Source organism: Rissa tridactyla, chromosome 1, assembly GCF_028500815.1.
Source record: "Rissa tridactyla isolate bRisTri1 chromosome 1, bRisTri1.patW.cur.20221130, whole genome shotgun sequence".
NCBI lineage: Eukaryota > Metazoa > Chordata > Aves > Charadriiformes > Laridae > Rissa > Rissa tridactyla.
The window spans coordinates 197,258,915-197,277,009 of NC_071466.1; the positions used below are offsets into that span (position 1 = coordinate 197,258,915).

The window sequence follows — 18,095 nt, forward strand, 5'->3', positions numbered from 1 at the left end:
TTCATGCAAGTCTCTTGGACTTGTCGTGTGGGTGGTGTTATTTGAGGAGCGCTGTTGTAATGAATAACTCTCTGCATTTATCAATAAACCGAGGCCTTTGGCACCAGGTTTTTGTAAATTCAAATTTATTCACAAACCTAGTAAGATTGTACTGAGCCAGGCCTTATTTTATTCTCTATGTGATGACTGTTATGAGACTAATTTGATATCAATTTTAAGATACTTCCTCATGTTATGATGTACTGAGCTCTACCATCATGACTCAGAATTATCCTTTTATTCACGCAGCTTTTCAGTAGTTAGCGATCACTGAAGCATTTCCTTGTGTGCTACTGTATTCCACAGATGAAAACCAGTTTCTCTCTTGTATCAGCAACCCCTTGTATCAGCAAGAGGAAAAAAAAAAATTAAAATCCCAATTGCATCATTTTCCCAAACACTGTTATATCTCCTCTTAGCTACACTGCTTTTAATTAACTTAGAGGAGAAGGGCTGCCTCCTGTGCTTCCAGGAGAAGGATGCAGCAGCTGGGGCGGGTTTTCCCTCACCTAACCTCAGTTACCCACAACTGATCTCATCTCAGTCTCTAGGCTCCCTCTCCAGTTAGCGGAGAGGGACAGGCACCTTTGGACGTTCATTCCCATATGCCAGACACATTTTAGGATGAAGTAAGCCGCCTTCCAGAGTCATCTCTCTCCATTAGCTAGAGAGACAGCCTAGACAATCTAGACGAAACACAACTCTCAGGCATTTACGTTAGCAGCTGCGGACGCACCAGATGTCAGAGAGGAATCTTCTGTTCAGCTCTAGCACTTCCACGTCATCTGCACCTTCCAGTTAGGCAAGGGGAAGAGAAGTCACATATAAAGAGGATTGAAGAGAAACAAGTAAAGGTTAGAAAAGTGACTAATTCTTGTGTTGGTTTTTTGTTTGTTTATTTTTGTGTGCATATATATATATATTTAACTAAAAATTGTTTCCCTGTTTTCCCTTTGTTGACTGTATCCTTTCATTACCTATAGTCTCTTCTGCCTCCTAATTTTTTCTTCCTTGATATTAGCATTCTTTAAAAGAACTATTAGTTTTAGATTAGAACTAGTCATTTGTGCCTTTTGGACGAGTTCCAAGCCTTTCCAAATTTCACATTTCAACAGCACTTTGTCCTCTATTTACATAGAGTTGTTCATTCCACGGTCTGCAGTTTGACTTCTGTCCTTCCACAGCACATCACCTCCTGTACTCCTGTGACACGCCGCAGTGGAAGGGTTCCTTTTTGCTCTCGTAGAGCAGTTCTCAAGAAGCCGGTGCTGAAATATCTTTAAAGAGATACTGAAACATAACAACACTTAAAGCTGTAAGGAAATGTAAGCAGTTTAAAAGGATTATTTTACACTCCCACTCTTCACCATGTGCTGGAAGAAAACCCTTCCCCACAGCTTAGAGGCGTATTGCATTTTCCTTACCATTACTATTAAAATAAAAAAGGCCAATTGTTCAAATAATAAGAGTATATAAATTTTAACAAGCCTGGTAAAACTGAGACAAATGAATTGTTTCTGAATCTGTGAATGAATGCTGATGTTCTCTTTTGTTAGTTGCAGAAAAACCATATTGCTTTTTAGTCTGTTTCTTATTAAGATTTAGAATACTCATTATTCTAGTATCTGAGCTCCAAAATGTGCAGCACAATGCTCCTTGACACCTTGAAGCTATTTTATTTAAAGGAGAAAAATGTAGTAAATTTGCATAACATTGTCAAATCAGGGTTGCAGAAGACAGTCAATAGCGGATGCCGTTGCCTGCACACTGAATTCTATTTCTTGCCCTATTGATCAAATATCCTTACTGGGGTAAGGGGCCCTATGGAAAACACACGATCACACAAGGTGTTGAATACAGGTTGTAACTACAGCCTCAGTGGTTTTTCCCCTCCAGGTGTAGACTGACCATTTTTCAGGAAAATGAAGGACAGAAAGAATTAATAGGGCTCCCACCACCCATTATCCGGAAAAATACACCCAGCGTGCTGCGCAGCCTGGTCAGCATGGCGCTGGGCAGCATCCAACCACGCCTGTGTCTTGGACAACCCAGCTGCTATGTCTTGAATAATTAGGCTCATGTCAGAGGCCCACAGCTTGACCTTCAAAATGTTGCTTTGTAGTTGGTAGGGATGGAACTTTTATTAGATAAAGCACAGTCAAGCAGCTGTCATGAAAAACATGTTGAACTAGCAGAAATAACAAATGAAAATAAACGTACGTGCCCAGCAGCTCCTTCATCAACCAGTGATTTAGTGTGACCTGAATTACACTGCACCAGTGTGGACAGATGAAGAGCAGAAATTTCAGAGGAACTTAAAAACATTAAAAACAGTCAGCAGAAGACTATAATGAACAATATTGAGGGACTGCCACTCTAACAAAGCCTTCATATTTTAAAATACTATTAGAAGTGCATGCTTTTTCTTTTACTTGTGATCTAAATGCAGCCACCTGCAAGTTCAGGTGCTCCTTTCAAAGAGCAAAGACCATGCCTTGAGGAAACTCCTGCTGCCACAGCACAGAATTTGGTTGCTGGGACTGCTGTTAAGGTTGGGACCACTACAATACAGAATGTACTTCTCTGACCTTTGCTACTGTTTGAAACATACTGAGAAAACAACAAGAACCTGTTCAGCGTGTAGCTGAGTACTACATGCTTTGATTCTGGCAAGGAAGCCTCTGGGCTTTACCAATGTCTTGACTGGTCTTTTGAGGGTATTTTTTAAATTTCAACTCTTAACTGCTTAAGTTAAATGGCTCAGGAATTGTCTGCTTTACAGACTACTTCCTTCTCATGCTCTTCTTAAGCCTGAGATGTCTAATACAATATTTGGAGGGAAGCGGGAAAAGAGAGAAATTTGTAATAGCGTTCCTGTGTTCTCTGACTTGATGCATCTCAGACATACTCCTCAAGACATGGTGGAAGGCCTCTGTCTGGCTTTTTTAAGTTCTTAGTAAGGCAAGGAATTAATAAATCAGAAACAGCCATAACAAAGAGAGGTTTTATTTAATCTTCTTTGGAAAAAGAGTGTTCCTGTAAGCAGAAGTGAATAACTAGAACATGGCTTTCATGCAAAGTAAGACTTAGTTCAACTGTCTCTAAAAGAAAGTCTGACTCTAAACCGACTCTTGTGCAGTGGCTGATCCTCCCTTTTCACATATCCTAAAATAAACCGTTATTTTTTTGTAATGGTAAAACCAAAAGATGATTTTAACCAATAGCGAGAACTCAAACTGTTTTCTCCCCTTTTCCTCATTCCAGTTTATCAGGCCATATGTCTTTATGAAAGAGATGACTAGAATATTGAAGCTAACACCTCTGGAGCAACCAGCTCTGCCTACACATCAAGCTGCCAGAAGAAACTGTTCTAAATTTGCAAACGCTGTTTAATACTGTACAATTCTGATGGGTAGGTCTCTCTTCAAGTAAGGTTTTCAGTAGCAGCTGGGCAGAGAGAAAGAGATGAGAGACATTGCAAAAGAAGGAGGAAGACCAAGTTGTTATATACCATAGAATGGCTCGGGTTGAAAGGGACCTTAAAGATGATCCAATTCCAACCCCCCTGGCATGGGCAGGGACACCTCCCACTAGACCAGGCTACGCAAAGTCCCATCCAGCCTGGCCTTGAACACTTCCAGGGATGGGGCATCCGCAACTTCTGGAACAGGCAACCTGTTCCAGTGTCTCACCACCCTCAGAGTAAAAAATTTCTTGCTAATATCTAATCTAAATCTCCCCTCTTCCAGTTTAAAACCGTTACCTCTTGTCCTATCACTACATTCCCTGATCAAGTCCCTCACCATCCTTCCTGTAGGCCCCCTTTAGGTGCTGTAAGGCTGCTCTAAGGTCTCCCTGGAGCCTTCTCTTCTCCAGGCTGAACAACCCCAGCTCTCTCAGCCTGTCTTCATATTGCACAGTACAGCTTCTCAGTCATTAATAAGCAGCAGCCCATAGGGTGAAGTGAAAGGGTTAGAAAAATTAAAAAAAAAAAAAAAGCTTTAAATGCATAAGAACAGCAGCAGGAGCAGAAATCCCCCTTCTCCCCGTTCTTCAACACAAAGAGAATGCAAGCTCGCTATGTGCGCCCATCTCAAGGAGGCAGAAGACTGTCTGAGGCTATTCTTAGTAACTCAGGGAAAAGGTTTCCACATTTTAGGTGTGGACCATATGAGTTACAATAAGAATAGTTATCAGTGAAAAGAGTATACTAGTTTCTCCACCGGCAAAATGTAGTTGCTGGATGAAAGATTCCCGCCCCCCCCCCCCCAAAATGTGTACTTGCCCTTTAAACTAAGAATTCTTATAGAAAAATAAGAAGAAAAATACTTTTGCTGAGTAATAAAAGCACAATGTTCATAAATAAATCAAGTAGATTTTTTTATCTTTGTAGAAACAGATGTCAACATGCTGAACAAATGACAAACTGAAAGAGGGGAGGTTTAGATTAGATATTAGGAAGAAATTCTTTACTGTGAGGGTGGTGAGACACTGCAACAGGTTGCCCAGGGATGCTGTGGATGCTCCATCCCTGGAAGTGTTCAAGGCCAGGCTGGATGGGGCTTTGAGCAACCTGGTCTAGTGGGAGGTGTCCCTGCCCATGGCAGGGGAGTGGGAACTGGAAGATCTTTATGGTCCCTTCCAACTCTAACCATTCTATGCAAACTATTACAGTTAAAAGATTATTAAGTTGTTGCTATTAAGTATCACAATATTATCAATCCTATGCTACTTTCCTATGCAGAGATCATGGAAATACTTACCAGAAGTTCTGGATTATATCTTGCAATAAAGTAAACATCCTCCACCTCCATTACAATCTCTTCACTGCTCTCTGAAGAGAGCATGAGCACATTGACAAAAAAGCAAGGCTGGCAGTAAGTCTAAGCATTGCTAGGTCTAAACAGTGGTTTGTGAGATGCGGTAGGTCATAACACAATCCTGAAGTGAGAGGGCTTTCAATAGGCAACTAGGACAGATTCTTAGTTAAACAACTTCGTGAGTTTTACGTAGAATATTGGTATGGCATCATAGATGCTGGTATTTTCAGCATCATACTGTGACAACACAAACCATCTATTCTGGCCCGTCATGAGTCAAAGCAGTTTAAGCAGCATAATACCATGCCAAAGAGGCCAGGCTGAACAGAACACTGCTCAAATACAGCTGTGCCAGCCTGGATACATGCACACAGCGCAGTAATTCTGGGTTCTCTACGCTATGTGTCACAGTACACCGTATCCTTATGTAGCATCTGGCTTTGATATTTTACCACGTTTGCCATCTCATAAATTGCAGTACTTACACATTATGCATCACAGACGAAAGTAGTACAGTGCATACCAGGAAAGAAATTGGTATGAGTGGACTGTAAACAAAAGCTTGCTATCTTTTTTTCCCCACCATTTGTTACTCTGTAGGCTATAGTCCTGTCCAAAGTAGTTCTGTCTGTTACAGAAAGCCATCTTGTTGTACTGGCAGTTTCTAACACAGTGGCAAGTTGCCCAACTATTCCCGAAGCATTGTCTGACAAGACTTAATCACCAAGGAGAGGACAAGAAAAAGTGGAAAAAACCCACTGTTTAAGGGGTCAGCACAGTGCCCAATAAAGCTAATAGCAGGAATATTGCTAACCTATCAGTTATTTTTAATTTTGTCAAAATAAAACAAGGTACTTTATTCTACAGTGTACTTGTAGAAATGCAAAACATGGCTTTAATTCCTCTGATCCATGCAGAGGCATAAAGTCATATACATTTTAAACACAAAAGCAAGTAAGTTGCCACTACTATTTTATACTGTTAAACTTCAACTTTTTCACTTCTTAAAAAAAAATAAATAAAAAATTCTTGTTTGGAGAAACTTCCAACTGATTCAGAACACGTGCCTTTCCCTGAGGACAAGGCTGCTGGATTTGCTCAGGACCAAATTTCTGTTAAGTGTTCTTAGTTTCAAAACAGATGAGGACTGAATGCATCTTGAACACTGAAAAAACTATTCACACCTGTCAATTAAAGGGAAAAAGACAAAAATTTTGCTTATCTTTCCATGAACAACAATTTTGATTAAAAAAACCCAACCAACCAAACAAGAGTTTCATCTAGTAGATAATACCCATTTGACAACACATTATGTGTTACTAGAAGGGACATGTTTAAATCAATCTTCAAGCAAATGTCTTTAATTACAGTAAAGTCACCATAACATTTCCCCTGTACCTTCCATCCCCCACTTCCATGATCATCAAATACAGGGATACATAAAATACCAAAGTCAACAACAGTTCTTATTTAATATTTAATGCTCAGACTCTTCTTATGGCATGGGAGAAAAAAAATGGTTACCTTACATGTTATTATGTTTACAATACTTAAAAATGCAAAGATCAAATCCTACTCTGATATCACAGGTTGTTGTATTTTTCAATCTTTCAAAAGATACTAGCTTTAAAAAATACTGTAAACTGATCCATATCTAGCAAGGTTAAAGTGAAGACCAGACACTCACTTTTGCAGGCATTCCAGCTCTGGAGGCAGGTCACAACCTATATAAACTCTATTCGTTAAACTGTATTCTAACAGTGCACAAAAACAGGGATCCTACAAGAGAAGATTAGCGTTTAACTTAAATCATGCTGCTCTGTGAAGTGAATTTTCAAACAAATTAACATGGCACATGAACGCAGGCGATTTAATAGGACCTTTTCCAGAAACAGAACTCTACAAATGGTACAGGCATGGTGTAACATAGGAGGAAGATACCTATGGCTGCTGTAAGTTACATCTGTTGCCCATAGTTGTGGGGAGACAGAGAATAAACTTTCTATTCAGACTATTTCTGAAATAGTGCTTTTCTTCTCATCCAAAAAGTCAGACATAACATCTTATCAGATATTAGGAAAAGCTCATCTTATTCCTATGGAAGGACCATGCATGGGTTCAAAAGGAGACCGCCTCCCCGGCAGGCTGTTATTTTAATTGGGAACAATTACCACCCTCCATTTAAAGAGTGAACCTGATTGCGTAAGGTTATTCAAAACATGCTTACTGGACTCGTAGGCTGCTGGAGAACTTCAGCATTGAGGTTCTGACCTCTTCTAGAGAGGAAAAGTAGGTAGAAGCCCGTATGCACAAATCAGCATTACAATTTCCTTTGTGCTTGGAAGTCTACTGTGTGGGTGCCTGAACTGTCCATACTTACAGGAACCTATGGAGTTCAGATATTCCCAAATGCAGACTGAAGACAGCGTACCAATTCTTAACATAATCTGATGTTCCCTCACATCAAATTAACCCCCCCAATCATTAATTTACTGTGGCAAATACCACGTGTAATTCAAAGATATAAACACAAAACTTACTTTCACAAGAACATGAGGATTTCCCACGACAATCAGCAAAGCTTTTGCTCTAGTAATTGCTACATTAAATCTCTTTGGGTTAGAGAGAAAGCCCAAACAGTATTTGTCATCACCAAATAAGCCTTCATGAGATCGCACCTAAAATTAATTAACGACAATTTTAGAAATAGAATAACAAGAAAGCAACTTACCTAGCCATAGTGTAACTTTAACATAATATTTGCTTACTGCAGCAATCCACAGATCAGTGTCAGCAATGCCCAAGTTAGCTTCATAATCCGAATTTCAGCTAGCTATTTCCCACCATTGGCTTTCCCACAGAATGTCTATTCTCCAACAGGCTGCTAATGCAGCTTCAGCAATTTCAAGGGAATGGTGTACTAGTTTTATTTTAGCATCAGGACTACCCACTGTGATTTGAAACACAAGATACCAAAACTGCTTCCTAAAAAACAGTGATTTTATCTTTTCAGTAGAAGAAATGCTAGAACTGCTGGCATTCTAATTCCTACAGTTGAATGACAATTCACAGTGTGTCTTTATGCAAGCCTTCTCCAGTAGTCTTAGCGTGCTTTGACTTAGCTTAGAAAAAAATGGCCAAAGCAACTAGTGTGCTGTAACTGTTGTTCATTAAATTTTCACCTCTATTTATTTCACCTGTATTTGAACCCATCTTTGATAAAAGAAAAATTTTCATGACCTAAAGAATGAGTTCTTATAACTAGGAGCATAGTACATACCTAGAACTACTTTAAGAGAGACACAATGCTGGATTGAAAAACCATGGTATGACACAGAACAAAGAAAATAAGCATAGTACCACTGCCCTCAAAAAAAAAAAAAAAAAGGCAGCAAGAAAATCCCACAAACTCTTCCCCAAGCCACAAAAGAACCCCCCAAAACAATTGTTCTTCCACCCTCGTATTCACTCTGCTTTCCAGTGCTTTGGTTGTTTACATAGCTGTTTTATCATCCTCTCTCCTGGAAATCCTATGTACTCCTGTTACAAGTAGACCAGTATTGGTCATATTTTCAGCTACACATTCCTGGGCTATACTTCCTCCTTTGATCAGTTTGCCTTACATGCTGTTACTCAGACTTATACAGGCTCTGCTTGTACTGTACATACTTGAACAGCCCCAAGGTATCCCAGGTCACAAACATCTCAGGAACTCCACGTTCCAAACGTTTAAATCTTTTACTTTACTTAGAGACTTACTGCACCAAAAGCACATTACCATCTGGAAAAAAGCAAGCATATGCAGACTTTTTTTGTATTCTGAACTGAATTCCACACTGTAGAAATACAGCTATGTGGGGCCCATAATGCCCACCAAAAGAAAGTCTAAACCTTCAAACACAACCACGTACATTGAACTGGTTATCACTTGCTGATGTTCAAAGTATTAAATTAGCCTTTCTCTAAAGTTTTCCAGCTGTCTTTTCCACTGATCCTGCACAGATTTTTACTTCTGTCCAGGAGTTCAGTGTGTGCTGTCTCAGAACATGATGATTGGTATGCCATATTCTGGTAGCAAGAACCTGTCTTCTGAGGCAAAAAGCCTCAGTAGCTATCAGCTGACTTATCAGCTGCTGCTTACATTTCTTGACTCCACATTGATTTCTCCTTAGAAGCACAAAGAAAAAGCTCCTGTCAAAAGCCCCAGCCAACAACCTTACCTGCCTGAGAAGACAAAGGACAGAAAAGCAGGACATAAAGAAGCTGCTGTAGTTTTTCCCCTTTATGGGGCTTTCATATGAATTCAAACACCAGGGATATATGCATGCACTGGAGTATCTAGTATCTAGCATTTAGAGAAAGGGAACTGGCATATGCCTGCATCTAACCTCAGTTTTCTGAAGCCTGATGTCTCAGCTACTACAAATAGGATTTCCACACTCTAGTCAACTGCCTGAAAACTATGGCTACATCTTTGTCTGACATCTGCAGATAACATGCGCTGAGATCTTTCAGAAAAAAGAGACATCATCTGAAACATATTGGTTATCAAGTTTGCAAAAGAAGGTGAGACAAGGTCTACCAGCTTCCAAATAACAACAGCAACTCCCTCCCAGTACTTTGTGACATAATCCTCCCTCTTTTCCTCTTTGCCAAATGCAAGGGATGGACTCAACACAAATCCACAAACATCATCTTCCCAAACATACGCATCTTCCCACGTTTCCTGAATGCTCCCTTTTGTCAGCACTTTCCTGAAAGACCCGTTTATTGCAGAGTGAAACTAAATACCTCTGCACTTTCATGGTTACCTAAATATCTTTGGTGATGCAGTTTATACCCCTATACCTTCATATTTACATAGATGTAGTCAACAAAACCCAACTCTGAATCAAGGAGGTGATTCAGATGTTAAATGTGTTAAAATGATGGCCTGTGACTCGTATACTGCTGAAGTAGAAATGTAGCATGGATTATGTTATTTTCCCCTGGACCCTTTCTTCAAGGCATTTGATAGTTTCAGATTCAAAAAGCTAGCACCTAGAAAAGACCTTTACCAACATTCCTATAATACAACCACCACAGCACTTACAGTGCACCATCAACATGATCATGAGAAACTATCATGTGCTCTCCTACTAATGCAAAATAAATAAATTGTGATAAAGGGCATTCGGCTTCTACGCACAGTCAACATTGGTGTCTGGGAAGTCGTCAGCTGTATACCATTAAGTGATAATTCTCAAATTGAGGGTAAAAAATAAATTAAGAACCTACATCAGCTTTTATAAGTCTTTTATAAGCTATTACTCTTTAATACTGTGATTTACATGGTTGTCTATCTAATATTTATAATGCACCCAGTTTCACTTAAGTGTGCATAGGAAGAACAGAAGGGTACGTTATCCGCATGAAACTAAAATAAATGCAGCATGAGTATCTACAAAGGCTTAAGGTTTACTTCAAAAATCATAGATGCTGTACTGTTTCCAATTTTTATTTTTTATTTTTAAAAGCCCTATATCAAAAAGGAAACATAGAGAATTAGACACATACAAAAACTCTCCACAGGACCACAAATAATATACATACCGTTGATAAGATGATAACCATGTACTCCTGGCCTTGAAACTCTTCCACTGTGCCAACTTTGATGTCTGCCAAATCAATACTTCTCAGAAGAAATCTAATTTTTTCTACCTGCGGAAAAAAAAAAAGTGTTTAAATGAATTTATTTTTTCATTTGAGAGTGGATTATTTCAAAGCTGAAAACATACTATGTATACAAGTATGAGATTTAACACAGAGATGTCACAGGAAATGCCTACACCAAGCTTAGCCATCATCCCCTAGTAAGGATTTAAAATAAAACAGTAGCTTTTCCTGAGAAGTATCACACTTGTTACACAACTGAGAAGGTGAAATACTCACTACCATCACTTAAACAGAAATCAACAGATTTTTAATAATGCCTTTTAATGAGAAGAACGACTTAGATCCATAAGCTCTCTTCTGGTGTGCATTATATCCGAACCCATGCTTACCACAGACGTGGTAGGGCAAGCAGCTTCCCCTAGTCCCTCAAGATGACTGTGCAGAGATTCCACCTTTGCAGGTGAAATACAGAGTGAAAGACAGAGGCGAGATGTGACCATAAGTACCCTCCCAAAAAGAGAAAGAGAACAGGAGTCTCGCACACAGGGATGCTGGTATGTGCGGGATCAGTATATTGCCAACTGCTAAAAGCTGCTTGGAGACTACACCTTAGTGCTCCAAGAAATTTACCAAGAAACCATGCCTGGCTAAGCTGACAATTACAGTCAATGACTACTTTCTAATTAGCGTTCCTGCAGTACAAGGTGGCTTTGTTGAAGCGGACATTACTATTACATGCCTTGCATCACAGGCAGATGAAGGACATAACCACATTAAACGATGTGAAGTGTTTTAGGGAGTGTATGAGGTTCAGTCACGCCAATACTACATATAAATATTTGAAAAACAAATAGTAACTGTAGAAACTGGCAGGTGCATCCACCTGACCAGTAGGGTCAGTACAGGGAGAGCTCTAATTTATAAGTGAGATTTCTTCAAAAGGAGTTGGTCTTTTCCACACACCTCACAGCGTTTCCCCCAACACATGCATGCAAGGCCATGAATACTGAGATGTGAACAGTAAGAAAAACAATATGCACGCTGTCCAGAGCGTCCTCTGGAAATGAAAGGAGATTTCATCTTCTTTTTAAAAAGAAAACAGACATCACATACTTAAGACTTGAATATAAATAGTTTAAAAAATAAAGCACAGCATTTGAAGTTGACATTCAACATTCTCTACAGGTTTAAATAGCAACACAAACTTCAAGTCTGACTACAGGACAGCTAAGAAGTCTCAATTCCTCTAGTTTCCTCAAAGCCATAACAAGGTGACATGCCACCTACTTCACTACATTTCCCTTTTGTTCCACTCCTCAGTGCAGAGAGTGAGTGACAGAATCAGACTGCTGTTCCAGCTGCCGGATAATGAATTCTTGACTTGCATTCTTTACTCCCAACAACGGAAAAATCTGCTTCTGTCTCCAAAATTGCAAGCAGATCTCTCCTTTATCATTTCCCAATTTTTAAAAATAAAATAAAAAAAAAGTAGAATGCCATTGCTGCCGTGTTCCTCTAGGTTTAGATTTCAATGGAAATAAGCCTGTCATATAAGGAAGTGCTGAGAGAATTGTATTTGCTCAGCCTTGAGAAAAGGGGAGACCTTATGATCATGTTTCAGTATTTAAAGGGTGGCTACACAGAATATGGAGACTCCCTTTTTACAAGGAGTCACATGGAAAAGACAAGGGGTAATGGGTACAAGGTACTCCTGAGGAGATTCCGATTCAGACACAAGAGGAAAATTTTTCACAATGACAACAATCAGCCATTGGAATAATCTCCCCATGGAAGTGGTGGATTTCTAAACACTGGACACTTTTAAGATTTGGCTGGACAGGATGCTGGGCTGTCCTGTTTAGAGCGTGCTTTTGCCAACACAGGTTAGAACAGATGATCCTTGAGGTCCCTTCCAACCTGGTATTCCACGGTTCTCTGATCATCAATAATTGATAATACACTGTGTGATATGACACAAAACAGTGAAATTTTGAGATATGCCTACCTACTTTAAGAGCCACAATGTAAAATACAAGATGAAATACAGCAACTTTGAAGTTTGTAGACATCAGTTATACCTGTTTACGATATGGTGTAATCACTCCAATATCAGTCCCTGATACTAAAGCATTTTCATTTTTAGCAAGGTGGCAACAGTACTGCATTACTTGAACTGCTTCGGTTGGATTAAACCATGAATGACACTGACCTTCACGTGTTTCACTGCCCTGCATTAGGGGAAAGGAAAAGAGATGATGACAGCCAGGTAAAGAACTATGTATTTATTAACAGACTATTGTTACGCATCCTAAATGAAAAAAACCAAAACAAACAAACAAAAACCAAACCAAAATAAAACAGTTTATCTTCTTCACTATACAGCCTTTCCAATGAACAAGTATCACATAACAGTTTATGTTGTTTTTTTAAGATGGAGAATTTATATGATAACAGTCCTTTAAGTGTACAACAAAGCAGTTAAATCTCAACTCAGAATAACGTGTGTTAGCAAGTTGGTATCTTGCTTTTGTGCAAGGCAGAAGAGTTAAAAACCAAGCCTCTCCAAGCAGCGGATACTATCACTTTTTACTAACTTCTTGGAAGATTAAAGAAAAACTTTTTTTCCCCCCAAAGTACTGTTTTCCCCTGCCTACTTAAACCTTAATAATCCTCTAGTTTCAGAGGCTTGTATTCATTCCAACGTAGCAAACTCTCACAGCGAGGAATCTAAAGGCAGCTGGCTATAACTCCACCTTGGTCAGTCTGCTACAAATGTAAATTTGTATCAAAATGTCGCCATAATACACTTCAATGGGCAGCTGCTCAAGTTCTTAGCAAACATTTGACTTCAGTAGTTGTTTCTAAAACCAGATGGTCGGGAAGTCACATTACTTGCAAAAGAGTTTATTCTTTTTTCATATCCTTTCTAGAATTCATTCTACAGAAAATTCATCTACAACATCAGCAAACTTCTATGAGGCCTCCTTATTCATAGTTTCACTACACGAACACTTTACATACCCTTATTCCATGAAAGATTAATGGAAATCCCTTCCTGGGCAATTTTCTCCAATGCAACAAAGAAGTTACTGCTGAAGTGTTTGCACAAACTTCTAGCTCCTTATGATAAAACAATTTAGACGGCAAGGCAAGCAATGCAGAATGTGACCTGTAGTTCTTTACGAGTTTTGTGATCTGCAAAGACAAAACCCAAAATCCGTAACTGAAATGGATAATTGTTCATCAGACTTCACAGTAGACAGCTTCCAAGCAGATACTACCTTACTATTCCCTAGCATTTAGCTTTTCTAAAGATGCTGAAGAACTGTATTAAGGCAAAAACTGCAAATGCGATCTTCTGTAAGTAAACACTAAATAAAAGCAGTTTTTTGAAAGGCCATCCCTTTCCCCTCCAAAGGAAAAAAAACCCAAAAAGGAAGAAAGGAAAAGAGAACTGTATGTACATGATAGATGAATTGGTCACTCCCCAGTTTCTTTAAACATTTGATCTATAGGCACATTCTCTTTTTTTAAGAGAGTCAGATTGTTTTCATGGAGTTTCCATGGACATAATCTGTTTTTTTGAGGAAGCTTTGACAGGTAGAAATGGAGCATCAGAACAGCTGATAGAAGCTCGCCTCAGAAACTAGAAATGTATTTGTCTTTGAATGAAAGAATGGACTTAAGGAAGCGTTCCAGTCAGTAATAACCATCTCGAAGAAAATACATCCTGTAGAAAGACTAACATATGATACTCAAGTCCAATGGTATCCTTAAAGCCCTCACACTTCCTGCTCTCTCACTATGCCAATGCTCCTTAAGCACTGCATAAAGGAACACAACAATGAAAGTCTGCGATAACAGATTTTAGAAGGAAGTGTGACAGGTTTTTCAGGAGGCTGAATCCAACCTGAAGCCTAGCGCCAAACACCCTCACTTTCCCCCTTAAGTCTGACAACAGATTTCCTCCTTCCTCTGCTTATGTGGTCATCTAGTCATCTTTGGCTCTCAGTTTAATTCTTCAAAGTATATTACCACGAGAACAGGAAGGCATCTTAGTAGATTTAACTTTAGCTCTATATTTCAGATTCAGACAATAATTTAAAGCAGCTGAAACATCTGTGCTTGTTTATGTACTATGCTACCTCTGCCACTTAACATAGACTTCAGGTACTTCACCACACCAGAGTTTTGGGGAGGCATCCTTCAGAGGAAGGGGTGATAAAGAAACAGGAACAGTTTCTTTTTTGCCTTCCTGATGTTTGCAAAATTAATCTTTATGTTTGAAGAGGAGGCTTTGTTTGTTTTTTTCTGTTAAATGTGGAAGTTGTACTTGTTCATTTGTCAAAAATTAAGTTATGAAGTTACAGTAAACATGGACAATGGAGATGGAATGGAATTTTAAGCCATTATTTAGAATACTGCTTTGTGCACCATATTTGACTTAGTTTGCTTAAGAATAGAGACCCCCTCCAAAGAAGGATTTTAAACATGCTGGAAGGCTCAGTATCCCTGCTATTCAGAGTATATATTCAAAATAATCAAGCTTTCCTAGAGAACTAATGCTCAAGCTAGACTTATCACTAAACATCAGGGAGCAAAAAGGTATTAGGGAAATAGCAGGAACCACAGTTTCTCTCTTTTTTTTTTTATTTAGATGAAAAATATTAATTACAATTGTAATTTTACTCACCAACAAAGGATTATATGCTCCACAGGCACTAAAAGCATCCTCATCTCTCAGATACACGTCTCTTGATATCAGTCTTTCCAGCAAGGACATACTTAATCCAAAAGTCAGTGCAATTTTAGATTTTATTACTGGTCCTAACTGCTTTGGATCTCCAACAAGAACTATCTGTATATGCAATTAAAAAAAAATATAAATCCATCTTGTATTAAAACAGTTACTAAAAAAACATAGTCTTAATAGCAACACACACAATTCAGAATTCAGAACTTAAAGGTCAATTTATATCAAGTATTCTGCTTTCCTCCAAACGTCTTATCTGTTTGCGAAGAAGGGTTAGAAAGACAGAAATACAGGGGACAGAAATACAGGGGACAGAAATACAGGGGACAGAAATACAGGGGACAGAAATACAGGGGACAGAAATACAGGGGACAGAAATACATTGTTGTCTTAAACTAAGAACGTGTATTTTTGTTTTGACATCTTCCACACACATAATCCTGTCCTACCAATGTAGACGTGTTTTAGATTTAAAACAATTCATTTAAGTTTGGGAAATGGACGTTGTGCATGAATAAGATTTATTACAAGTACTCCATACTCATTACCAGGAAATGGCGGCTTGCATTCTACATCATTCATGAAAATAAAAACCAGCAAACCGATATTTTTTTCCATTCAGTAAATGATGCTAAGAGAACTACCTGTCCATTAGCTTCTGAAATCAACCCAATAGGAATCAGGCTTTCTGGTTCACTTGCTTGCCCTGCCTCATCCAGAATCACATGAGTGAAGTGTCCAAGCCTAGAATTAAAAAACATGAACCCAAACCAGGGCTGTTTTCAGATTAGTTCATTCTGCCACCCTGTGGTTGACCTCAGCAATTCTGTTAACTTCCTTGTCAAGTGTGCCAGGCAACACCAAGCACACAGAGCAAAGATGGATATTTTCAACACGGAATATAGAAAAACCAACCCAGTAACTTTAATTTGTCATCTTTGATTTTGCTTAGATACTCTGATAAACACAACCACCGGTAATCATGATTAAAGCATTGTTTATACCAAGGTTAAGACACTTAGAAAAGCCTTCCTTGTTCTCAATTTGGCTATTTAATTAGAACAATGTACTTGGTGTAGCAAAGACAATCCCCAGGCTTTGTTTCTATCAAACAACTCAAGCCAGTTAGGCTTCAGAGTGTCATTTAACAAAGTTAAAATCAAAACCAGAGGAATCTTTAGTTAACAGCACTTGACATGGTGGTTGCGTACAGTTAGTTAAAGGTGACTTGATAAAAAACCAAATACAATGTAAAATGATTGTCAACAGCAATATCATTTCCAAGGCTCCCACTCGTAGTGGAGGAGAAGTTATTGTGTCAAAATTTTTTAACAGTATTCAAGATAATTCTAAAATTTACCATGGAGAAAGTCCCTGCTTTTACTAAAACATTACTAAACCCAAGTGGTTTGCTAGGAAGACAACTTCAAAATAGAAACACATGCAATAAACTGTATTAAAACAGCTCAAGTTACAGTGTATGGAGGGTATCTAAAAGCTCTTGGTTTTGTAGGATCCAGTTATCTCAGTGATATTCCTGTCTATAGTACTCTACCGTATTTCTGTTTGATAAAACATTCCCGCGCTGCTGCATGTGGTAATTATTATCCTGAACCATGATGCTTTCCGAATATCATCGCCATCTTTGCAGTAAGGCCTCACCATGTCATCAATTTGCTGCAGAAAAGCAATAAAAAAAGAAGGTATTTTATGAAACAAAATGCTGCTCTAAACCTAAATATTTTAATTTGAATAAAAAAAGCCCACTGAAAACTATTTTAGAAACTGAGCAAAACACTTAGATTTAGACCCATTCATACACTGAAATGTATTCATCATTAATTTGCCTAAAAAAGTAGTATATATGCAAGACATCTGTGTCTTCTTTATTGTAAGCATCAAAATTGAACATAGGGATGTTTCATACACATACATAACATATACATACATAAATATGTATATAAACATATACATAAAATGCACACACAAAGTGTGTACTGTATAAAAATGACAATCTTACTTTCTTACTTTTCTGTGTAAGTAGTCTTAATTTGGAGACAAAGGCTTGACTTCAGTAACAGATTTCAGGATTGCTTTGTAAATCAAAGTATCTTACCACGTTAAAAATCCCACCGATATGTATTTGCTTCTTGTGGAGTTGTACACTGCAGGATAGAGGTTAAGATTCTATACTCATACAATCAAATTAAGGGCTATGATTAACATTTTCCAGTAATTCTGCTGGAAAACTGGAAGTAATATGTTCATGCTCTGGATACTAAACAAGCCTAACCAGCCTAATAACCACTGACAGTTACATTACTAAATCAGTATTTTAAGATTAAAATATTAAAATGGGAATATTAACTGGTAGATATCTATAATATTTACCTCTGGAGACCTGAAGGTAGCATTAACTCGGACCATAGCTCCTGGTTTTAATAGATTGCTTTGATGCAGCCGCAAGCAAATCAGATCTGTTGCAGCATTTGATGGTGCACAAACCAAAATTCGACTGTCTGGTAGAGTATAATGTATCTACATTAAAGAAGATGGACGTTAAAAAAAAAAAAAAGGTTATTTAGAGGAGTAGCAATAGCACAAATACGCCCATTTTATTTCACTGAACACAGAATCCAGAAGAGTTTTGCATACATGTTAGATTTCATCCATCCTTTTGCAGTTCAAGAACACTAGTCTTCACAGTTATGACTAAGTACACTCAAACCAAATGTACTGACAGCAGAATTAATTCATGGTTATCCTGTTAACGTATACCTGTGCTTCATGAATATATTATGCAATACTGGAATCACAAATTAGATGCT

General features: G+C 38.4%; 1 protein-coding gene across 1 annotated transcript in view; it reads right to left on the minus strand.

Annotated features, from left to right (window-relative positions):
- Positions 1-6,542: 6,542 nt before the first annotated feature.
- The window catches only part of MOV10L1 (Mov10 like RISC complex RNA helicase 1), a 34,073-nt gene continuing 22,520 nt past the window's right edge, over positions 6,543-18,095 (minus strand). The window contains exons 16-24 of the mRNA XM_054202093.1: positions 17,659-17,805; positions 16,823-16,944; positions 15,912-16,011; positions 15,208-15,372; positions 13,536-13,709; positions 12,593-12,742; positions 10,452-10,559; positions 7,400-7,537; positions 6,543-6,638 (exon numbers count right to left, since the gene is read on the minus strand). Of these exons, the coding sequence (XP_054058068.1) occupies positions 6,543-6,638; positions 7,400-7,537; positions 10,452-10,559; positions 12,593-12,742; positions 13,536-13,709; positions 15,208-15,372; positions 15,912-16,011; positions 16,823-16,944; positions 17,659-17,805 (1,200 nt within the window). The remainder of the gene's footprint in view (positions 6,639-7,399; positions 7,538-10,451; positions 10,560-12,592; positions 12,743-13,535; positions 13,710-15,207; positions 15,373-15,911; positions 16,012-16,822; positions 16,945-17,658; positions 17,806-18,095) is intronic.